This window comes from Prionailurus bengalensis, chromosome C1, assembly GCF_016509475.1.
Source record: "Prionailurus bengalensis isolate Pbe53 chromosome C1, Fcat_Pben_1.1_paternal_pri, whole genome shotgun sequence".
NCBI classification, from domain to species: Eukaryota; Metazoa; Chordata; class Mammalia; order Carnivora; family Felidae; genus Prionailurus; species Prionailurus bengalensis.
Window position 1 is genome coordinate 174,137,412 of NC_057345.1, and position 26,048 is coordinate 174,163,459.

The following is a 26,048-nucleotide window of genomic DNA, read 5'->3' on the forward strand; positions in this document are numbered from 1 at the left end:
GAGGGAAAAAAAACAGAAAAAGTGAAAAGTAAGGAGATTAAAAATGAACCCAGTAAATCAGACAGTCCTCACTACCAACCAAAAACTAAACCCGGAATTGCTCCTGCTAAATTTTTAGAAGATGTTATCACTGAAATGGTTAACAAATTGATCTTTTCTTCCTCATCAGAAACACAAACATGTGATAGACGTCAAAATGTAAGAGATGATGAAAATCAATCTGAACTTTATGACACAGCTGTGAAACTTATGCACTCACTGTTAAAGGAATTTTCAGATGCTCAAATTAAGGTATTTAGTCCACATAAGGGAAATCAGTTTTTTCCACCTGTAGATAAAGTGTCATCAGTTCCTAAAGCACTTCTTTGGCATAAAGAATCAACTACAGATGAAACACCATCCAACATTAAGAAAATAACTGTGGATAGAATGCCACATATGCATAAAGTGACTAGAAAATCCTCATCAAATAAGATATCTTCAGATAAAATACAAGCAATTGATAAAACATTGGTTGACAAAGTTGTTCATTCTTCTGTATGCAATATTTTGAAGGAATATGGATCTCAGGATTCCATTTGTAAAAATATAAAGAGTAACGGGGAAAATTTAGCAAGAAGACTAGCCAGTACAGTGATAAATGAAATTTTTCAACATCAACTTGATTTCATATTTTGTGATGAAGTTCCAGCTTCAGCATGTTTGCCTCTGGAATCTAAAGATGTTAAAAACATCCAAAAGGTGGCACAAACAGCCAGCAAAGAATGTCAAACATTATCACCATATACCATCCTGCTGCCTCACAAATTTTTGGAAAATGTGATTTTTGCTCTTTTATCCAAAATTTTCTTAACAGAATCCAACACGGAAGTAGAAACATCTGAGTACAGTTGGTTCACAGAATTGGACTTCCTTCAAATGAATTTATTAAATACAGTTACAACAGCAATCTCCAATGATAAAGATATGACTATACAATATGTGGAATGCTTGCATCCCAATGATGATGAAATTATTCAATTAGTGATGCATTCTATTTATAATAACCTCTTATCACAGTTTGGATCACAAGAGATTATACAAAACTGTGTAGCCAGTGGATGCAGAATCCTTTCAGAAACCATAGTTGACTTAGTTATGCGAGAAGTGGCTGGCAATCAATTGCAAAACTATTTTTCTGGAGAGCTAACTCCACATCAGTGTGCAGAAGTTGACAATGTTGTTGAAAATATTCTTAAAGATGTTATCCAAACTGCTGATGCTCCCCAGCCTCAACCATCACATGTTCATACACTGTCTTATAACATGATAGAAGAAATTGCTGTAAAATTTTTATCAAAGCTTTTATCTGTGTTTCCAAAAGTGGATAAGGAAAGAACCAAATCTCTAGAAACTGACATGCAAAAAATAAGCTCAAAAATAATAAATTCAATACAAGAATTTATCTCCAAAAGTAAGATTAAACTTGCACCGCCAGCCAAGGAATTGCCTACTGTACCTTTAGCCAACAATGAAACTATTGAAAAGGTAGTTAATTCTGTTTACACCAGTGTTTTAAAGCACTCTGGCTCACACACTTCTATATTTAAGGATTTAATGGGTAAAAGCAATGTCCTCTCTGATGTAATAGGTTTTTTAATGGTGAAGGAAATTTCCAACTCTGAATTTCAACCTCAAGTAGAGGACAAAGCATCAAGTTCAGAATTAGTTCTGGAAGCTGTCAAAATTATGGAAAAAGTGGTCAAAATTGTTGATAAATTTAAGTCCCAGGAAAAGTCTTCATCCAAAAAAGAGTCTATGTTAGATGCCAGGTTGTTAGAGGAAGCACTGGCCTTGTTCTTGGCTAAAATAGTAAGGTTGCCAAGTGCCTCAAGCAAAGATGCAAAAAATTTATCAAAGCCTGAGTTAAATAAAATTGCATCTCAACTGACAAAATCAGTGACAGCTGAAATTTCCCAAAGTAACATTAATCTTGTTGCTGCTGATCCTGAAGGACACTTTTTAAATCCAGAAAGCATAGAAATGATTTCTCAGGTTATTGATTCTGTATACAGTAAAGTACTGCAACAATCTGGAACCCATAAAGAACTCTATGATGATATAAAAGGTACAAACACTGTTTTCTCTAAAAACGTGGCTGGTTTAATTATTAATGGAGTTTCACAGTTTCCATTAGATACAGTTAGCACAAAGAATTCAAATGCTAATCTCTCTGGAAATCTAGATGTTAATAAAATTATTCAAAAGGCACAAGAGCATGTGGCTATTGATACACTCCCTGAGTTAGAGGAAGAAGAGCCAGATCAAGATTCAAATGAAGAGAATTTTCCAATTAAAATAGTTCCACACGTTGGGAGTAAAGCAATCAAAATAGATCCAGCAATTATCTCAGAACACTTAGCAGTACTTTCTGTAAAAACCCAACCTCTTGAGAAACTCAAGATGGAGTGTTTGAGAAAAACTGGACATAGCATAACAGAACTGAGAAAAGCATCAATAAGCGGGAGAAGCTACTCCTTACCAGACACATCTAATGTAGAAAATATACAGAGAGAAAGACGTATCTCATTGAATCAGGTGGGACGACTGGATGTAAAACCCTTCGAGGTAAGTGCAAAAGCAATAGCAAAACCATAAGTGAATAGTGATTGTCCTGTGATTTCCTTCCTCCAACAGGTATATGGGAATGCACTTTTTGTTGTTATTCCATGCCCAACAGGAAAACTGGTTGCACAGGTTCATTCCTTTAGTCACATGATTTACAGAGACTTGCCATGTCAGTTCAGTGGATCACTCTAAAAGTCTCAGGCTAGTTTTCCTAAGGAAATCAGTTTAAACTGGCATTTTTAAAGAACAGAAATACAGGGAAATGCCCTTAACAGTAAAATAAGGATGACTGAAATTATAATCTTCATTTGCAGATTCAGAGGAAACACAGTCTCCTATAGTTCCTGTTATTTTTTGTGGATATCTACATTCTTTATTGTGGATAGCTAAAGCAGTTTTTAAAGGCCAGTTAAAGAATATCAGGATATATGAGGTTTCAAAAACTATCTAAAATAGTTTTAATTTCTCAAACTTACGACTCTATAACAGTGGTACTCTTTTAGCAACGTTCACTAACAAACATTACGTTACAAATGCTAGATTATACTTGTTTGTTATCATTTTATTTTAATTAGCCTTCCTCTATTTTTTCTATATCCTCTATAAGTGCCCAGTTTCCTCTTCTGTCCATATTTGAGACCCAGTTGCCCTAATGCTGCCATTTTGGTAAACTGGACCTAGTTCTGCCCTAAATTAGCTACACACTAGGGCATCAAACATATTATTTGATTATGTGATTAAATATATTATTTGATTAAAGTCCTAAGGACTTTAAAATGTCAAAATGATGTCCTTGTTACATGGAAACTATAGCACTGAGGACAAAGGAATTGTCTGGCCTATAGAGTTACACTGATCTACACATTTTGATTTTTGTCAATCCTCTTAAATTGATGGTGTTCACTCATCAGAAGACTGGGTATGCTTAGGGATATAATCTGTGGCCTGGAAAATGAGCAAAGTTTGATAGAACCCTTCTCCCTGGAGCATAAACTTGAGGTGAATGTTTTGCCAGTACTATCTTGTAAGGCACTGAATTCCATCTTCGGGTTGGTAAGTATGTTAATTAGTGCTTTATATTTTCATACTCAAATACTGAGATCACCATGGGCTGAGGCACTAATTTAATCTCCTTTGCCCTACATTTTCTGGACCAGATGACAGTTCCTTCCAGCTCTAAGATTTACTCTTCCATATGTGTTCTCATCACTGTATTAGCATATTGCTTAGCAGTCTTCATTTATATATAAGTAATCCCTTGAGGTAAGATTTGTATGAACAGACTGTAAACTAACATTATTCAAAATCTGTTTTTTTTTTTAATTTTTATTTTTATTTATTTTTTTTTTAATTCTTTTTTTTTTTTCAACGTTTATTTATTTTTGGGACAGAGAGAGACAGAGCATGAACGGGGGAGGGGCAGAGAGAGAGGGAGACACAGAATCGGAAACAGGCTCCAGGCTCTGAGCCATCAGCCCAGAGCCTGACGCGGGGCTCGAACTCACGTACCGCGAGATCGTGACCTGGCTGAAGTCAGACGCTTAACCGACTGCGCCACCCAGGCGCCCCTCAAAATCTGTTTTTAATTATCTGTAGAATTGTCTGTCACAAATCTTACTCTTAGTTAATGCCTCTCTTTACTTAAGTCATTTATAGACCACACACAGTGGGAAAGAGAATATTTAAGCCAAAAAAAATTACCCCTGTCCTTTTAAGGGGAAGAAAAGCCATCCTAAAAAAAAATTTTTTTAAAGCAGATACATAGAACTTTATCAAGACATATTATTTGCACGAATCTGGGTTCCAATACTATATATCTTTAGCATAGGGACAGAAAAGAGACAAAAGAACAATAGATTAGTTCAAAGAATCTAAACATTTGTTGGCTCCATGTCAGTACTTTGTTTTCTGTTTTGAGTACTATAAATTCCCAACACACTAGGAATATACATATCAAACTATATATAATAACAAATTCCAAAGCCATATGGAATTATTTTTGATTTCTAAACCACTAGTTCCCTCTATTAACACAGAAAATCAAAATTGATTGTGTTTTATCTTCTTAAAAAGCTGTTTCTATATTTTGTTTCCACAGAAGATATTTTTTAGGGCATCATCTGAAAAACTGGATCACAGTGTTACAAAGGGATGTTGAAGTCTAAGATTACTAACTCAGTTTGGAGGTTCTGTGGCATCATCAAAGGCTACAGAAATTAGAGAAATTCTGTTATTTAACTATCATTGTCTTTGATCTGTCCTTAAACATTGAAAATGGAAAGTTTTCCATTGACTTGACTTGGGAGGGTGAGAAAAACATTAAGAGTTATGTTGTGAATATTCTTTTGGAAAATATAACCAAGATCAGGAGTGGAAGAACAGGGATTGAGGAGTCAAAGACCTTCACAAGTTTGGTTATTCATCGTTTTAAAAAGCCAATATCAGCCAATACCGTGCTTTTTTATTACAAATATGTACATTTAGATTCTCTATGACTGCCTATGTAGAATTTTAGAAAAGTGGATTATAGTGTCTACTTCTGTCCCCAAACTTTCAAAGTCAATGAAAAAACAAAAAGTAAATTATGATGCAACAAAATATAAAAATCTAAGGTAAATAAATAAATAAATAGAAGGAAAGAAAGAAAAAGAAAAAGACTAGAAGGAAACCTATGTTAGACCTTCCTCTATACTTGGGAGTAAATTCTGGCAGATTAATATGATCTCTGGAATATTAAAAAAATGCTAGATACTGACAAATATTTTTTATAACTTTCATTTGTTTCTTCTTTATACAAGTAGTGGCATTGAAAGATAATACTACTTAAATTGAAACTATAAATCATATTAAAATAGCTATATTACAATAGAACCACAAAAAGAGTGAATGAAGCATTGGTTTTTAATATTCATTGTACCTTCAATTCCAGGCTGTTTGCAGAAATTCATTTCAGAATATAAGAAAGCCTGATATCACCAAGGTAGAGCTTTTAAAGGATGTTCAGACTAAAAAAGATCTTATCATTCGGTTAGTAGCTCATGATATTGATCAAGAAGATTCAGAAAGTATCATAGAAGAGGGACTAATGTCTGAAGATGAAGTTGTTTTAAGAGAGGTTGTAAAAGAAGAATACTTCAGAGAGCAATTTGAAGACCAAGTGAAAGAAGCCATGAAGCCAGTAGAAAGCAAAGTTGTTTCTCCCAAGCCAACACTAAGCACAAACACCCTGAAAAATTTTTTTTCTTTAAGAAAATGTTGTCAGTCCACATCCAGTGCAAATATTGAAAGTACTGAAGGAACCTCAAATCATATAATAGAACTTAAGGGGAGAAAAGTTAAAAGAACCATTGCTGAGTTTGACATGGCCACGTGCTCAACAGCCGTGACTGAAACAGACTCTTGGAAGAAAAAGCCACAGAGTAAGGTGAATGAGAAACATAACTGTCAGTGACCAGATATCTATGCAAAGAATAGAGATCTTCAGATATTCTGTCCATGAATGTATCTTAATTAGGCAGTAAAGAATACTTACATGGTTCCAGTCTCTTCCCAAGCCTGGTATTAATTACAGTATAACAGAATTATTAACAGATGAAACCATGAAACTCAACTGAGGGAAAGCAGATAATTGAAAGAGACCTAGATTAGTTAGAAGCCCAAGGAGAACAGAAAATGAAAACCACTGAAAAGAAATGCAAGCTACTTATTTAAATATATCATTTAATCGATTCCAGTCCTTTTTGTTATTTTGGCTGGTAAATAACAGCCAAAATTGAACATTTTGTGTAAGAAGACTTACACAAGTAGGATAGGACTAGATTGGGTCAACATAGGAGGAAGTGAAAAAAAGATCCATACAAATTCAAATTGTCTGGGTTTGATTCCTGACTCTCCTTTAATAGCTATGTTTCCTTTGGGCAAGCTACATAGCCAACTTTTTTCTTAAAAGTTACTTAGCCAACATGCCCAAAATGAACAGGCTAATCAAAATATTTTAAGTATCATCCTTGTAATCAGCCCATAAACTCCACCATTATCGTGGGGCATAGCTCTTGTCCCTGGAATCATAACTCTGAAATGACAGCCTCAACTTCAGTGATCATAGGGGGTTGGCCATGTCCAATAATTAGTACCAAACTTTGTATGATTTGGGATTTCCTGGTGAGACAACTCTATTGATTATCCAATTAACATGATTCATGTGTAAATACAGAAGCTGAGATGAGCCAGAGAAAAAGAAAAGAAATACAACTGTGTTCAATTCAGAAGCTTAACAAGTAAATTATCTTCACACAAATTTTTATCTATTTGTTGGGAAGCTGTGTGTGATTTCATGACCAGATGCAGTCTGCAGAATAGTTTTCTTGAGCCTCATATTCAGAAATGCTGGCTTTATAGGTAGCCAAAGAAATGTTATAGCATATAGCATAATTGTATATAGCAAATGTATAGCAAATTGTATATAGCAAAATTCAAAATGGATTATATGAACAATAATCTCAATATTCTCTTTTTTTGAGATTTTAAGAAAAATCACAATAATGATATTCTCGTAAAAAAATATGGTCATGAAATCACACATGACTTCCCAACAAATAGATCAGAGTACATGTTAAGATAATTAATCTGAAAAGCATCTGAATTGAACAGAGTTATGTCTCTTTTCTTTTCCTTTTTGAAGTCGGTAAGGTATGATTTAAAATATTTGTAAAGTGCAGAAATGGAAAACTGTATTCTTCAAACAATCTGAAATTTAAAATCTATTCAAACTCCCATATTATAATAGATCATCCTCACTAAGTCATTCCCCAAAAAATACATATTGGAAAGCGATCTTTTAATGAGAATCATGGGGTTCATCCATCTTTTAAGTGATTTTTAGATATTTTTTTCATTGTGTGTAGACTAGAGTTTAAAATATGCCAATAAGGTGAGAAAGTACATGTCAATCTCTATGTGACAAATGTTTTTCACTTTTCCAGAAAGAAGAAAGGAATCTTACTACTGAACCAACACATCACTTCATACACAGAATTATGAGTTCATCTTCATATAACCTAGAAGATCTGATTTCATCTTCCAGGTATGTGAAATTTAAGCAATATAAAAACAGAAGTTTGAGATGAAAGTATTACTTATTGGGAGAATGAGGCCCCTGGTAAAACTATGGTTGGGCAGTATTTAGCCTTAGACTTTCCTTCATTCCTTCATATTCTTCCCACCTATACCCTCCCACTGTGAAGACTTCCTGAGGCATTCCCCCTTCTACCTGATCCCTAATTTATAGTTACCTGGTTTGTACATTTTTTTTCTTGTATAGCAGTATTTTGGATCAAGAATTTGCAAATATATATATATATATATATATATATATATATATTTTTTTTTTTTTTTACCCTGGGAGACAGGCATAACAGTATCTGCACTATCAGCCCAAAGGGTTCCTGTTCAACTCTCTTCATGAATTAAATGTTCCAGTGTATATAACTGCCTGTAGGAACGATTCAAAGATGAAAGGGAGCAGTGTAAGGTAGACGGTTCACAGATGAACTCTAAAAAACAATGGAGTTTGATGTCGTCCTCTAAGGATAGAAAGCATTTACATGAAAAGACAATTCAGGTTTGGACGACTATAGAGGCAAAGTCTGGAGTATGTGGCAATTATAGAGGACAGAGAAAAGTATACTGTAGATTTGAAATCTAATAACTGTATCTAAAAGAGCTCAAATTTCTTCAACATTGTTCTTAAGTTTATAAGACTATAGGAGATGCAATAGGTATAAGAAGAAAAACTTGCCTGGTTACAGTTCTTTCCACATACCATAAAGGAACTGTTTACTTTCCACAGTGACACTATTTTTGTGACATCTATTCCTGGCCCATCATTGCCTCTTTTTCCTGCATAATGGTTGTTTTAAAATACACTAGTAATGCAGGCACCTCTCTACTGTTTATTTTAATGATGAAGACAGAAGGCACAGATAACATCAAATAAATGTAAATTTAGAGCAAGATGGCAGACCAAGAAACTGCAGTCCCTTATTTCCTCAGGAAGACAAACAAACAAACAAACAAACAAAAAACAACTACATACTGATAAAACAACTTTATACGAGCTCTGACAAGCAGTCAAATATCTGCAGCAACCAAGTGAATGTCTCATCAAGGAAAAGGCATATTCAAACCAGTAGGAAATTCCACAGATTTTTCTTTGCCTTTGCCCAATCCTCTCTGCAATGTGACAAGACACAGTTGGGAAGAAATGGCTCAATTCTCAGTTCCCTCCCTTGGGTTGGAAACAGCAGACTGGAACTTGTTTGCATTGTTCTGGCCTACCTGTCGGGTGCCTGAGGGAATGTTTCTGTCTCACCTAAATAGACTGAGACAGTGGCACAGTTTGGATCCATGCCTGAAATCACAGAAGGCAGCTGATGGGTGCCACAGTGCATGAAAATCACAGGGGAGTGCAGATGCACCTGAGAGTAAGAGCTTACAGGCAGGGGGATGTAATGAATATTAAAGGCCCTGAGAAGAAGCATGATGGGAAGCATTCCTGGAAAATAAAATGTTTAAAAGCATATCAGACAGAGGGAGTCTTTGAAGTTCAGCTGAGAAGATGGCAGATTAGGAGGAACCTAAGCTCATCTTGTCCCATGGATGCAACTAGATAACACCCATGCCAGCCATAATTAAACCAGGAAGACTGGTACAAGAAACTCCATAACTTACAGGCAAGGAAGAGGCCTCATCAATAAGGTAGAAAGGGTAAAAACATGGTATGTGAACAAAACAGACCATGGGCTTCTGTGATAGGGAGGGAACTGGTGGCACCTAGAAGGGCAGAATACAGACTTTCACACAGGGAAGCCAACAAATGAGGAGAATGAATGTCTGTAATATTTGCCTTTGAGACTAAGAGGAGTCAAATTTCATGAGTTCTTAAAACTAGCAGAACTTAAAGTCTGGAATTTTAAAAATCAGCAGGCTTGGCTATGATAGAGCTCAGAAGGTGTTAGGAAGTGGCATCCTTGCCCTAAAAGAGACAGCATGACAAACAGCCCATGCAGATACAGCATAGAACCAGCATTTTGAAAAATTCAGGGGGCAGACAGGGGAGAGAATGATCTGCTCTTGTCAGAGCACAGCCCAGAGACACAAGGATCTTGGGTAGGCCCCTTCAGGAACAAAGGAGCTAGCAGATGCCATTTCCCTCCCCTTCCCCCCAGCATAAACAAGGGCCACCTTCAGGAAACAACACAGCAGTTCTTACCTAACTTGCTTGCACCAAGCACCCCCCCCATACTTCAGCAGATCCACCCTTCCCAGTCATGCTAACCTCAGTCTCAGCACTACAGGCCCCTTCCCCAGAAGACCAGCACAAACCCTATAAATACCACATTATTTGACCTCTCAAATTTTGCAGGACCTCAGTTCCAGCAGTAACAGGGGCAGGTCTCATTTTGCAAGCAGACCATTGCACATCTTGCTGCCCACAATAGGCAAAGACAGCCTCTGCAAACAATTGGACTGAAGGAAAAAGAGGCCAAGACTCAATAGCAGAGCACACACAATACACATAAGACATACTCCCTGAAATGCCAGGCCCTGGGGAACAAGGATACTGCACTGCAGGGCACTACAGGACATCTTCTCCATAAGGCTATGATTATTAAAGAGCAAGGAGTGGCTAACTTTTCTAACACATAGAAACAGACCTAGTCACATGTGACAAATTAATGACCTGGAAGACAGAGTAATGGAAATCAAGCTGTCAAAAAGAGAAGAAAGAAAATTACACAAACTGAGAATTATCTCAGGGAACTCAAGTCACTGATTACTTGATACTTTAAGAAAGTATCAAGTATAATAACATGTGCATTATAGAGATCTCAGAAGAAGAAAAAGATAAGGGGGCAGAAAATTTATTTGAAGAAATATAACTGAAAACTTCCAAAATTTGGGGAAAGAAACATATATCCAGATCCAAGAGTCACAGAGATTCCCCCACAATTCAACCCAAGGAGGTCCATACCAAGACAGAGCAATTAAAATGGCAAAAATTGTGATAAAAACATTTTAAAGCAGCAAAAGAAAAGAAGACAGTTATATAAAAGGGGGAACTTCATAATGTTATCAGTGAATTTTTCAGCAGAAACTTTGCAGGCCAGAAGGAAGTGGCATGATATATTCAAAATGCTGATAGGGAAACATCTGCAACCAAGAACACTCTATCCAGCAAGGCTATCATTCAGAATAGAAGGAGGAATGAAGAGTTTCTCACACAAACAAAAACTAAAGGAACTCGTGACCACTAACCCAACCTTACAAGAAATATTAAAAAGGACACCTGGAGTGGAAAGGAAGACAATAAGTGAGACTAGGAAAAGTAAAAAACACAAAAGAAGTAAAAATAAATATTTCTGTAAAAATCAGTCAAGGGATTCAAAAATAAAAGGATATGAAATATGATACCATATATCTAAAACATGGGAGGGAAAGGAGTAAAAATTAGATTTAAACATAAGCCACCATCAACTTAATATAGACTGCTCTATACATAAGATGTCCTATACAAACCTAATGGTAACCATAAATCAAAAACCAGTAATACATATGTAAAGAAAAAAGAGAAGCGTATCCAAGTGTATCACTGAAGAAAGCCAACAAACCATAAAAGAAAGCAAAAGAAGAAAGTATCAGAGAAAATATATAGAAACAACCACAAAACAAATAAAAAAGTGGCAATAAATAAGTATCAATAATTACTCTGAATGTAAATGGACTAAATGCTCCAATCAAAACATATAGGGTGTTGGGATGAATTTAAAAATAAGACCCATCTATATGCTGCCTACAAGACACTTCAAAAAAAGACATCAGTAGACTGAAAGTGAGGGGATGGAGAAACACCTGTCATGCAAATGGATACCAAAAGAAACCTGGGGTAGCAATACTTATAGTTGACAAAGTAGACTTTAAAACAAAGACAACAAGAGACAAAGACATTATAAAATAAGAAAGGCAACAATCCAACAAGAGGATATAACAATTGTAAATATTTATACGCCCAACATGAAAACACTCAAATACATAAAACAGTTAATAACAAACATAAAAGAGATAACTGATAGTAAGACAATAATAGTAAGGGATTTTAACACCCCACTTACATCAGTGGACAGAGCATCCAAACCAAAAAGCAGTGAGGAAACAATAGCTTTGAATAACACACTGGACCAGATGGATTTAACAGACATATTCAGAACATTCCATCCTAAAACAGCAAAATAATACACATTCCTTTCAAGTATACACAGAGCATTTTCCAGAATATATCACACATTAGGCCACAAAACAAGTGTCAACAAATTAAAAAAAATCAAAGTCATACCATGCATCTTTTCTGACCACAACACTATGAAACACTATGAAACACAAGAAAAAAATCTAGAAAGACCACAAATATGGAAGTTAAATAATATGCTATTAAACAATGAATGGGTGAACCAAGAAATCAAAGAAGAAATTACAAATTACATGGAAACAAATGAAAATGAAGACAAAATGGTCCAAAAATTTGGGATGCAGCAAAAGTAGTTCTAACAGGGAAGTTGGTCACAACACAGACCTCCCTTAAGAAACAAGGAAAATCTCAAATAAACAACCTAACCTTAATAGAAGGAAGGAAATAATAAAGTTTAGAGCCAAAATAAATGATATAGAAACAAAGAAAGAAATAAAGAAGGAAAGAAAGAGAGAGAAAGATAGAGAGAAGAAAGAAAGAAAAAGAAAGAAAGAAAGAAGTAGGAAGAGAGAAGATGGCAGAAAGAAAGAAGTAGGAGGACACTGGGCTCACCGTGTCCTGCTGATCACTTAGATTCCACCCACATCTACCTAAATAACCTAGAAAACTGCCAGAAGACTAGCAGAACGGACTCTCCAGAGCCAAATGTAGACAAGAGGCCCAGGGAAGAGGCTAGGAAGGGCGGAGGTGGTATGCGCTACACGGACTGGTGGGAGGGAGCTGGGGTGGGGGTGGGGGTGGATGGGCAGCCCGCCAGGCAAGGCAGAGCCCCCAAGTCTGACTTGCAAAGTGGAAGGGCCGGACGGAGTGAGTTCTGACAGCCAGCGGGACTTAACATCTGGAATGTTATAAGTCAACAGCTCTGTTCAGAGAGCGGGAGAGTGAAAGGACACCAGGAGGGAGAGGTGTTGAGCCCTGGAAGACAGAGCTCAGCTCCGCAGGGAACAAAGGCGCTGGCCAGCGCCATCTCCCTTGCCCATCTCCCTCACCCATCCCCCAGGCAAAATCCTAAAGGGAACCAGTTCCCATCACCAAACTTGCTTGCACTTCAAAAACACCCAGCGCTGTACTTCTGTGGATCTATCCCTTTGACTGGTCGGCCCCCTTCCCTGGTGCTGCGGGGCCTCTCCCGCAGGAGACCACCGATGGCAAAGCGAGCTAAACCTACCCCTCCCGCCCCTGTGCACCTTGCGGATCCATTCCGGCTAATACGCCAGACCCCATGAAAGCAGCACCACAAGCCTGGCAGTGTGCAAGTAGCCCAGACAGGGGACACAGCACTCTACAGTAAGTCCTGCCCCTGGGAGAGGGAAAGATAAGGTACACACCAGTCTGACTGTGTCCCCAGCGCTGGGCTGGGGACAGACATCAGGTCTGACTGCGGCCCCGCCTACCAAGGCAAGTTACTCCAGAGAGCACAGAGGAAGTGCCCTGCAGTTCCACGCCACCCCAGGGACTATCCAAAATGACAAAATGGAAGAATTCTTTTCAAAAGAAACTGCTAGAAGTAGCAACAGCTAATGAATTGATAAAAAACAGTTTAAGCAGTATAACAGAACAAGAATTTAGAATGATAGTCATAAAATTAATGGCTGGGCTTGAAAAAAGTATAGAGGATAGCAGAGAATCTATTGCTACAGAGATCAAGGGACTAAGAAATAGTCCTGAGGAGTTAAAAAATGTTATAAATGAAGTGCAAAATAAAATGGAGGTGACCACAGCTCGGATTGAAGAGGCAGAGGAGAGAATAGGTGAATTAGGAGATAAAATTATGGGAAAAGAAGGGGCTGAAAAAAAGATAAAAAAATCCAGGAGTATGAGGGGAGAATTAGAGAACTAAGTGATGCAGTGAAACGGAACAATATCTGTATAATAGGAATTCCAGAAGAGGAAGAGAGAGAAAGGGGCTGAAGATGTACTTGAACAAATCATCGCTGAGAACTTCCCTGATCTGGGGAAGGAAAAAGGCATTGAAATCCAAGAGGCACAGAGAACTCCCTTCAGATGTAACTTGAATTGATTTTCTTCTCGACATATCATAGTGAAACTGGCAAAATACAAAGATAAAGAGAAAATTCTGAAAGCAGCTAGGAATAAACATGCTCTAACCAATAAAGGGAGACCAATAAGACTAGTGGCAGACCTATCTACTAAAACTTGGCAGGCCAGAAAGGAATGGCAGGAAATCTTCAACGTGATGAACAGAAAAAAATATGTAGCCGAGAATCCTTTATCCAGCAAGTCTGTCATTCAGAATAGAAGGAGAGATAAAAGTTTTCCAAAACAAACAAAAACTGAAAGAATTCATCACCACTAAACCAGCCCTACAAAAGATCCTAAGCTGGATTTTGTGAGTGAAATGTTACAAGGACCACAAAGTACCAGAGACATCACTACAAGCATGAAACCTACAGACATCACAATGACTCTAAACCCATATCTTTCAATATAACACTGAATGTAAATGAACTAAATGCGCCAACCAAAAGACATAGGGTATCAGAATGGATAAAAAAACAAGACCCATCTATTTGCTGTCTACAAGAGACTCATTTTAGACCTGAGGACACCTTCAGATTGAGAGTGAGGGGATGGAGAACTATTTATCATGCCACTGGAAGTCAAAAGAAAGCTGGAGTAGCCATACTTATATCAGACAAACTAGACTTTAAATTGAAGGCTGTAACAAGAGATGAAGAAGGGCATTATATAATAATCACAGGGTCTATCCATCAGGAAGAGTTAACAATTATAAATGTCTATGCACTGAATACAGGAGCCCCCAGATATGTAAAACAATCACAAATGTAAGCAATCTTATTGATAAGAATGTGGTAATTAAAGGGGACATTAATACTCCACTTACAACAATGGACAGATCATTTAGACACAGGTTCAATAAAGAAACAAGGCCCCTGAACGATACAATGGATCAGATGGACTTAACAGATATATTTAAAACTCTGCATCCCAAAGCAACAGAATATACTTTCTTCTCAAGTGCATATGGAACATTCTCCAAGACAGATCACATATTGGGTCACAAAACAGCCCTTCATAAGTGTAAAAGAATTGAGATCATACAATGCATACTTTCAGACCACAATTCTATGAAGCTTGAAATCAACCACAGGAAAAAGTCTGGAAAACCTCCAAAAGCATGGAGGTTAAACAACACCCTACTAAAGAATGAATGGGTCAACCAGGCAATTAGAGAAGAAATGAAAAAATATACAGAAACAAATGAAAATGAATATACAGCAATCCAAATGCTTTGGGTTGCAGCAAAGGCAGTCCTGAGAGGAAAATACATTGCAATCCAGGCCTATCTCAAGAAACAAAAAAAATCCCAAATACAAAATCCAACAGCACACTTAAAGGAAATAGAAGCAGAACAGCAAAGATACCCTAAACCCAGCAGAAGAAGAAAGATAATAAAGATCAGAGCAGAAATAAACAATATAGAATCTAAAGAAACTGTAGAGCAGATCAATGAAACCAAGAGTTGATTTTTTGAAAAAATAAACAAAATTGATAAACCTCTAGCCAGGCTTCTCAAAAAGAAAAGAGAGATGACCCAAATAGATAAAATCATGAATGAAAATGGAATTATTACAACCAATCCCTCAGAAATACAAGCAATAATCAGGGAATACTATGAACAATTATATGCCAACAAACTGGACAACCTGGAAGAAATGGACAAATTCCTAAGCAACCACACACTTCCAGAACTCAAACAGGAAGAAATAGAAAACAAACAGACCCATAACCAGGGAAGAAATTGAATCATATATCAAAAACCTCCCAACAAATGAGTCCAGGACCAGATGGTTTCCCAGGGGAATTCTACAAGATATTTAAAGCAGAGATAATACCTATCCTTCTCAAGCTGTTCCAAAAAATAGAAAGGGAAGGAAAACTTCCAGATTCATTCTATGAAGCCAGTATTACTTTGATTCCTAAACCAGACAGAGACCCAGTAAAAGAAGAGAACTACAGACCAATACCCCTGATGAATATGGATGCAAAAATTCTCAATAAGATACTAGCAAATCGAATTCAACAGCATATAAAAAGAATTCTACACCATGATCAAGTGGGATTCATTCCTGGGATGCAGAGCTGGTTCAACATTCGCAAATCAATCAACGTGATACATCACATTAATAAAAGAAAAGATAAGAACCATATCATCCTGTCAATCGATGCAGAAAAAGCATTTGACAAAATTCAGCATCTTTTCTTAATAAAATCCCTCGAGAAAGTCGGGATAGAAGGAACATACTTAAACATCATAAAAGCCATTTATGAAAAGGCCACAGCCAATATCATCCTCAACGGGGAAAAACTGAGAGCTTTTTCCCTGAGATTAGGATCACGACAGGGATGTCCACTCTCACCGCTGCTGTTTAACATAGTGTTGGAAGTTCTAGCATCAGCAATCAGACAACAAAAGGAAATCAAAGGCATCAAAATTGGCAAAGATGAAGTTAAGCTTTCACTTTTTACAGATGACATGATATTATACATGGAAAACCTGATAGACTCCACCAAAAGTCTGCTAGACTGATACATGAATTCAGCAAAGTTTCAGGATACAAAATCAATGTACAGAAATCAGTTGCATTCTTATACACTAATAATGAAGCAACAGAAAGACAAATAAAGAAACTTATCCCATTCACAATTGCACCAAGAAGCATAAAATACCTAGGGATAAACCTAACCAAAGATGTGAAAGATCTGTATGCTGAAAACTATACAAAGTTTATGAAGGAAATTGAAGAAGATATAAAGAAATGGAAAAACATTCTGTGCTCATGGATTGGAAGAATAAGTATTGTTAAAATGTCAATACTACCCAAAGCAATCTACACATTCAATGCAATCCAATCAAAATTTCACCAGCATTCTTCTCAAAACTAGAACAAGCAATCCTAAAATTTATATGGAACCACAAAAGAACCCAAGTAGCGAAAGTAATTTTGAAGAAGACCAAAGCAGAAGGCATCACAATCCCAGACTTTAACCTCTACTACAAAGCTGTAATCATCAAGACAGCAGGTATTGGCACAAAAATAGACACATAGACCAATGGAATAGCATAGAAACCCCAGAACTAGACCAACAAACGTATGGCCAACTAATCTTTGACAAAGCAGGAAAGAATATCCAACGGACAAAAGACAGTCTCTTTAACAAATGGTGCTAGGAGAACAGCAACATGCAGAAGGATGAAACTAGATCACTTTCTTACACCATTCAATAAACTCAATGGAGTTTGCGTTCAATAAACTCAAAATGGATAAAGGACCTGAATGTGAGACAGGAAACCATCAAAACCCTAGAGGAGAAAGCAGGAGAAAACCTCTGTGACCTCAGCCGCAGCAATTTCTTACTTGACACATCTCCAAAGGCAAGGGAATTAAAAGCAAAAATGAACTATTGGGACCTCATGAAGATAAAAAGCTTCTACACTGCAAAGGAAACAATCAACAAAACTAAAAGGCAACCAATGGAATGGAAAAAGATATTTGCAAATGACATATCGAACAAAGGGCTAGTATCCAAAATCTATAAAGAGCACACCAAACTCCACACCCAAAAAACAAATAATCCAGTGAAGAAATGGGCAGAAAACATGAATAGACACTTCTCTAAAGAAGACATCCAGATGGCCAACAGGCACATGAAAAGATGCTCAACGTCACTCCTTATCAGGGAAATACAAATCAAAACCACACTGAGATATCACCTCATGCCTGTCAGAGTGGCTAAAATGAACAAATCAGGAGCACTATAGATGCTGGCGAGGATGTGAAGAAATGGGAACCGTCTTGCACTGTTGCTGGGAATGCAAACTGGTGCAGCCACTCTGGAAAACAGTGTGGAGGTTCCTCAAAAAATTAGAAATAGATCTACCCTATGACCCAGCAATAGCACTGCTAGGAATTTACCCAAGGGATACAGGAGTGCTGATGCATCAGGGCACTTGTACCCCAATGTTTATAGCAGCACTTTCAATAATAGCCAAATTATGGAAAGAGCCTAAATGTCCATCAACTGATGAATGGATAAAGAAATTGTGGTTTATATACACAATGGAGTACTACGTGGCAATGAGAAAGAATGAAATATGGCCCTTTGTAGCAACATGGATGGAACTGGAGAGTGTGATGCTAAGTGAAATAAGCCATACAGAGAAAGACAGATACCATATGGTTTCACTCTTATGTGGATCCTGAGAAACTTAACAGAAGACCATGGGGGAGGGGAAGGGAGAAAAAAAAGAGGTTAGAGAGGGAGCGAGCCAAAGCATAAGAGACTCTTAAAAACTGAGAACAAACAGAGGGTTGATGGGGGGTGTGAGGGAGGGGAGGGTGGGTGATGGGTATTGAGGAGGGCACCTGTTGGAATGAGCACTGGGTGTTGTATGGAAACCAATTTGAGTATAAATTTCATATTTTAAAAAAAAGAAAGAAAGAAAAGAAAAGAAAGAAAAAAGAGTAGTCCAATGAAACCAGGAGCTTGTTCTTTGTAAAGATCAACAGGAGTGCCTTGATGGCTCAGTTGGTTAAGCATCTGACTTCAGCTCAGGTCATGATATTGTGGTCCATGATTTCAAGTCACACATCAGTCTGTGCTGACAGCTCAGAGCTTGGAGCCTGCTTTAGGTTCTGTCTCCCTCTCTCACTGCCCCTCTCCCACTCACACTCTGTCTCTCTCTTTCAAAAATAAATATATAGTTTTTAAAAAAGAAAAGATCATAACCTCTAGGAAGATTCATTTAAAAAACGATATCCAAAAGAAACAAAATTAATAATGAAAGAGGAAAAATAACAACCAACACTACAGAAATACAAACAATTTTAACAGAATATTATGAAAACCTAAATGCCAAAAACTTGGACAACTTAGAAGAAATGGATAAATTCCTAGAAACATATAACCTACCAAAACTAAAGCAGGAAGAAATAGAAAATTTGAACAGACCAATCACTAGCAATGAAATTGAATCAGTAATAATAAAATTAAAAAAACCTCCCCCAAAACAAAAACCCAGGACCAGGTAGCTTCACAGGCAAATTCTACAAACATTTAAGAAGCATTAATACACATTCTTGTTAAACTATTCCAAAAAATACAAGAGGAAGGTAAACATCCAAATTCATTCCATGAGGCCAGCATCAGCCTGATACTAAAACCAGATAAAGACACCATAATGAAAGGAACTACAGGCTAATATCTCTCATGAATAGTGATGTAAAATCGCCAAGAAAATACAAGCAAAACAAATCCAACAATAATGTAAAAAATCATATACCACAATCAAGTGGAATTTATTCCTAGGATGCAAGGCTGGTTTAATGTGCACAAAGCCATCAACATGATACATCACATCAGTAAGAGAAAGGATAAGAACCATATGATCACTTCAATCAATACAGAAAAAGCATTTGACAAAGTACAATACACATTCATGATAAAAACTCTGCATAGTAGGTCTAGATGGAACATATCTCAACATAATAAAGGCCTTATATGAAAAACCCACAGCCAACATCATACTCAATGGTGCAAAACTGGGTGTTTCCCCCTGAGGTCAGGAATAAGACAAACATATCCACTCTTTCACTTTTATTCAACAAATTACTGGAACTCCTAGCCATAGCAATTAGACAACAAAAAGATATAAGGAGTCCAAATTGGTAAGGAAGAAGTAAAACTGTCACTATTTGCAGATGGCATGATCCTATAAATAGAAAACCATCAAAACTCCACCAAGAAAAGACTAGAACTGGTAAATGAATTCAGTAAAGTTGCAGGATACAAAATCAATGTGAAGAAATACGTTGCATTCCTATACACTAATAATGAAGCAGCAGAAAATGAAATTAAGAAAACAATCCCACTTACAACTGCACCAAAAACAATAATATATCTTGGAATAAACTTAACCAAAGAAGTTAAAGACCTATACTCTGAAAACTATAAAACACTGATGAAAGAAATTTAAGGTAATGCAAAGAAGTGGAAAAGAATTCCATACTCATGGGTTAAAAGAACAAATATTGTTAGAATGTCTGGGCTACCCAAAACAATCTACAAATTTAATTCAATCCCTATCAAAACACCACCATCATTTTTCACAGAGCTAAAACAAACCATCCTAAAATTTGTACAGAGCCACAAAAGACTTCAAATTGCCAAAGCAATACTGAAAAAGAAAAACAAACTGAAGATATCACAATTCCAGATTTCAAGTTATGTTGCAAAGTGGTAGTAATTAAAACAGTATGTTACTGACATAAAAATGCACACATAGAGGGGCGCCTGGGTGGCGCAGTCAGTTAAGCGTCCGACTTCAGCCAGGTCATGATCTCGTGGTCCGGGAGTTCGAGCCCCGCATCGGGCTCTGGGCTGATGGCTCAGAGCCTGGAGCCTGTTTCTGATTCTGTGTCTCCCTCTCTCTCTGCCCCTCCCCTGTTCATGCTCTGTCTCTCTCTGTCCCAAAAATAAATAAAAAAAATAAAAAAAAAAAAACGTTTGAAAAAAAAATGCACACATAGATCAACAGAATAGAGCAGAAAACCCAGAAATAAACCTGCAATTATATGATTAATCTTTGACAAAGTAAAAATGAATATCCAATGGGAAAAAAGTCTGTTCAACAAATAGTGTTGGGAAAATTGGACCGCAACATGCAAAAAAAAGAAACTGAACAACTTTCTGTCACCATACACAAAAATAAGCCCAAAATGGATTAAAGACCTAAATGTGAGACCTGAAACCATAAAAATCCTTGAAGAGAGGACAGGCAGTAATCTCTCTGACATTGGCGATAGCAACCTTTTTCTAGATATGTCTTCTGAGGCAAGGGAAATAAAAGCAAAAATAAATATTGTGTCTACATCAAAATAAAACATTTTTGCACAGCAAAAGAAACAACCAAAAAAACGAAATGGAAACCTATTGAATGGGAGAAGATATTTGCAAATGCCATGTCAGATAATGGATCAGTATCCAAAATATATAAAGAACTTATAAAACTCAACACCCAAAAACAAATAAATAAGCAAATTAAAAATGGGCAGAAGACATGAACACTTATTTCTCAAAAGAAGACATACCGAAGGCCAACAGTCACATGAAAAGCTCAACATTACTTATCATCAGGGAAATGCAAATAAAAACCTCAATGAGATATCACCTTACACCTGCCAGAATGGCTATAATCAAAAACACAAGAAACAAGTGTTGGTGAGGATGTGGATAAAAAGGAACCCTCTTGCACTGTTGGTGGGAATGCAAATTGGTGCAGCCATTGTAGAAAACTGTATGGAGGTTACTCAAAAAATTAAAAATAGAACTACCCTACAATCCAGGAACTGAACTACTGGGTATTTACCCAAAAAATACAGAAACACTAACTCAAAGGAAACATGCACCCCTATGTTTATTGCAGTATTGTTTACAGTAGCCAAACTGTGGAAGCAGCCCAAGTATCCACTGATAGATGAGTGGATAAAAAAAAGGTGGTGTGTGTGTGTGTGTGTGTACACACACACACACACACACACACACACATATATATACACACACACACACATATATACACACATATATATACACATATACACACACATGTGTGTATATTTATATATATACACATATATATGTATATATACACACACGTGTGTGTGTATATTTATATATATATACACATATATGTATATATACACACGTATATATTATTCAGCCATAAAAAAGAATGGAATCTTGCCATTTGCAATAAAATGAACAGGGGTGCCTGGCTTGCTCAACTGTTAGAGCATACAACTCTTGATCTCAGGTTTGTGAGTTTGAGCCCCATTTGGGTCTAGAGCTTATTAAAAAAAAAAGACACATACAATAACATTAACAGAACTAGAAAGTACGATGCTGAACAAAATAAGCCAGTCAGAGAAAGACAAATACCATATTATCTCGCTCACCTCTGTAATTTAAGAAGCAAAACCAATAAGCAAATGGGGAAAAAAGAGAGAGAGAGAGAGACAAACCAAGAAATACCCTTAACTATAGAGAACAAACCAATGGTTACCAAAAGGGGATAATATGGGATGAGGATTAAAGAGTACATTTATCATGATGAAACAAAATAAAATAAAATTATTTTTCAAAATAAGCAAAAATAAACCAAAACCAAAAACAAAACCAGATCAGACAAATTGAAAAAAGAAAGCATATACATAGGACCAAAAGGATATATGCTGAGAAAAGATATAAAATCTTAAGGTTCTGCCTCAGATTGTTCTCAAGGTTGAGTCCTGTTAATTAGTAAAGGGCTTCCACACCAATCTCTAAAAACTGGGAGAGGTAGTTGTTTCTTCAAATGCCTAAATTTCAACATAAGTTCACTATACATACAAAGAAACATGGAAAGAGGTCCCATTTAAAGAAACTAAACAAATGTCCAGAAAATGTCCATGAAGAAGCACACAATTGGACATATACAACAGACTTTAAAATAACTATCTTAAATATGTTCAAAAGTTATAGGAAAACACAAAGAACTAAAGAAAATTGGGAAGTATATGAGCAATATGAGAATAAAAAAAAACAGAAATATAACTTCTAAAAAATAACCAAAGAGAAGTTCTGGAGCTGAAAAGTATAACTGAATTTAAATTTCACTAGATGGGTTTAAGAGCAGACTCAGACAGAAGAGAACATGAACACAAGTCATTTGAAATTGTGGAATCTGGGGAGCAAAAAAAGATAGACTAAAGTGAATAGAACTTGAGGAACCTATGGGATACCATCAAACATATCAATATATGTATCACGGGATTTCCAGAAGAAGGAGAGAAAAGGGCAGGGTGATTATTTGAGGAAATGATCTTTAAAACCTCCCCATATTTGCAAAATGTCATGAGTATACAAATACAATAAGCTTAATGAACTCCAAGTAGCATAGATATACAGAGACGAAACCAAGACATATTGAAAACAAAGTGCCAAGAGCCAAAGATAAAAAGGGAATCCTGAAAGCATCAAGAGAGAAATGACTTGTCATTGTCTATAAGAAATCCCCACAGAACACTCGGGGAAATTTTCAGAAGAAAGCTTGTAAGTCAAAAGGCAGTGAATGATATATTTAAAGGCCTGAAAGAAAGAAAAATATCAAATGAAAACTCTATAACTAGCAAAAATACTCTTCATAAATTAAAGAGAAATAAAGACATTATAAGATAAAAAAGACAAAAACAAGAATTTTATTACCACCAGACACGGTACAGAAGAAATCCTAAAAGAAGTCCTTCAAGTTGAAAGTAAGAGATGCTAAACAGTGACTCAAAGCCATATAAAAATATAAAATTCTCTAGCAAAGGTAAATACATGGACATATATGTAAAAACCAGTATTATCATTTTGCTTAATAACTCCACTCTTTGTTTTCTACAAGATTTAAAAGATAAATACAAAAATAAGTATAAACCTCTGCAGATGGGTACAAAAGATGTAAAGACATTACTGGGGACATCAAAAACATGAAGGAAAGGGGGTTAATCTAAAAGGAGTAGAGTTTTGTATGCAATTGAAGTTAAACTGGTGTCAATTTGTCATCATTTTAGGATTCTGTATGTAATCCCTATGCTAACAACAAAGAAGATATCTATAGACTATTCCTGAAATAAAATGCAAAGGGAACCAACTGTGTATCTGCAAAATATCAACTACCACAAAGGAAGGCAGCAGTGAAGGAAATGAGGGATAACAAAGCTATAAGACATACAGAAAAAAACTAACCAAATGACAAAAGTAGTGCTTCTCTATCAGTAATTTAGTATAAATGGACTAAATGCTTAAAAAAAACCACAGATTAATAGAAGAACTTCAAAAAGAATATCCAACTACAGATAGTCTCCAACTTATGATGGTGCAACTTATGATTTTTTGACTTGCTGATAGTGCAAAAGTAATACCCATTCCGTAAAAACTTGTACTTTGAATTTTGAATTTTGAGCTCTTCTCAGGCTAGCAATACACTGTACAATACTCTCTTGTGATACTGGGAAGAAGCGGTGAGCCACAACTCCCAGTCACCCACACAATCATGAGAGTAAACAACCAATATATGAACAGCTATTCCGTACACATATAATCATTCTGTTTTTCACTCTCAGTTAAGTACTCAATAAATTACAAGAAATATTTAACACTCTATTATAAAATATGCATTGTGTTAGACGATTTTGCCCAACTGTATACTAGTGTTTTTTCAGCATGTTTAAGGTAGACTAGGCTAATCTATGATGTTCAGTAGTTTAGGTATATTAAGTGCATTTTTTATTTATGATATTTTCAACTTATAATGGGTTTTTCAGGACTAACCCCTTCATAAGTCAAAGAAGATCTGTATATATTGTTTATAAGAGACTCACTTTAGTAATAAAGATACACACAGGTGGGAAAAGATACCCCAAGCAAAGACAAACCGAATGAGTGCAAGGTTAGCTATACCAATATCAAACAAAATGGACTTTAAGTGAAAAACAAGAGACAACATTATTATAATGATAAAAGGGTTCATTCAATAAGAAGACATAACTAATATAAACATATACGAAACAAACTTGAGAGTTCCAAAATAGATGAAGCAAACACTGACAAATTTGAAGAGAGAAACAACAGTAATAGAGGACTTTAATAGACTACTTTCAATAGTGGACAGAACATCCAGATGGAATATATGGAGGACTAAAACAACACTATAGATCCGTTGGAACTAACAGACCTATACAGAACACTCCACCCAACAACAGCAGAATGCATATTTTTCTCAAGTGTACATGGAACATTATCCAGCATAGAACATAGGCTGGATGATCAGGATACCACATATAGATCACAAAACAAGTGTTTATAAATTGTAAAATATTAAAATTATACACTGTATCCTTTCAATCACAATGGAATGAATTTAGAATTTAGTAGCAACAGGAGAACTGGAAAATTTATTTTTGAGACAGAGAGACACAGAGTGTGACTCGGGGAGGGGCAGAGAGAGAGGGGAAACACAGAATCCAAAGCAGGCTCCAGGCTCTGAGCTGTCAGCACAGAGCCGGATGCGGGGCTGGAACTCACAAACTGTGAGATCATGACCTGAGTGGAAGTTGGATGCTTAACCGATTGAGCCACCCAGGTGCCCAAAACAATACATTCTTAAACAACCAATGGGTCAAAGAAGAAATCACTCAGGAAATTAGAAAATACTTGAGACAAATGAAAATGAAAACAATATACTAAAACTTATGGGATAGAGTGAAAGTAGTTCTAAGCGGGAAATTTATAGGTGTAAATTCATTAATAAAGATCTTATAGCAATAACTTACCTTTATATCTTAAATAAAAGAAGAAAAACAAGCTAAAGTCAAAACTAGGATAAGGAAGAAAATAATACAAAGCAGAGATAAGCAAAATACAAAATAGAAAAACAATAGAGAAAATCAGTGAAACCTAGAGTTAGTTCCTCAAAACCACCAACAAAATTGACAAAATTATTGCAAGATGGCCTCTGGAAAAAAATAGAAGACTCAAAAACCTAAAACTATTAATGAAAAAAGGGACATTACACTTTATTTTACAGAAATAAAAAGGATTTTAAGCGAGTATTATGAACAATTATACACCAACAAATTGGATAACTGAGAGGAAATTGATAAATTCCCAGGAATACATGACCACTGAAACTGAATCATGAAAAAAACATAGAAAATCTGAACAGACTAGTAAGGAGATTGAATCAGTAATCAAAAACCTAACAGAGAAAATCTCAGGACCAGATGGTTTCACTAGTGAATGGTGAATTCTAGCGAACATTTAAGGGGGAATTAACATCAATCCTCCTTAAACTCTTGTCAAAAAATTGGATAGAAGGGACTATTTCCAAACTCATGAGGCTAGCATTACTTCGATACCAAAACCTCGAAAAAGGCACTACAAGAAAACTACAGATTAACATCCCTGCTGAATATTGATGCAAAAATCTTTAGCAAAATCCTGGCAAACAGAATGCAACAGCACGTTAAAACATTTTACACCAGGACTCAAGTGAGATTTATCCCAGAAA

At 36.2% G+C, this 26,048-nt stretch overlaps 1 protein-coding gene across 1 annotated transcript in view; it reads left to right on the forward strand.

The window, feature by feature from the left end:
- FSIP2 (fibrous sheath interacting protein 2) overlaps positions 1-26,048 on the forward strand; it is a 98,970-nt gene that overhangs the window by 59,072 nt on the left and 13,850 nt on the right. The window contains exons 18-20 of the mRNA XM_043577241.1: positions 32-2,607; positions 5,537-6,031; positions 7,590-7,690. Of these exons, the coding sequence (XP_043433176.1) occupies positions 32-2,607; positions 5,537-6,031; positions 7,590-7,690 (3,172 nt within the window). The remainder of the gene's footprint in view (positions 1-31; positions 2,608-5,536; positions 6,032-7,589; positions 7,691-26,048) is intronic.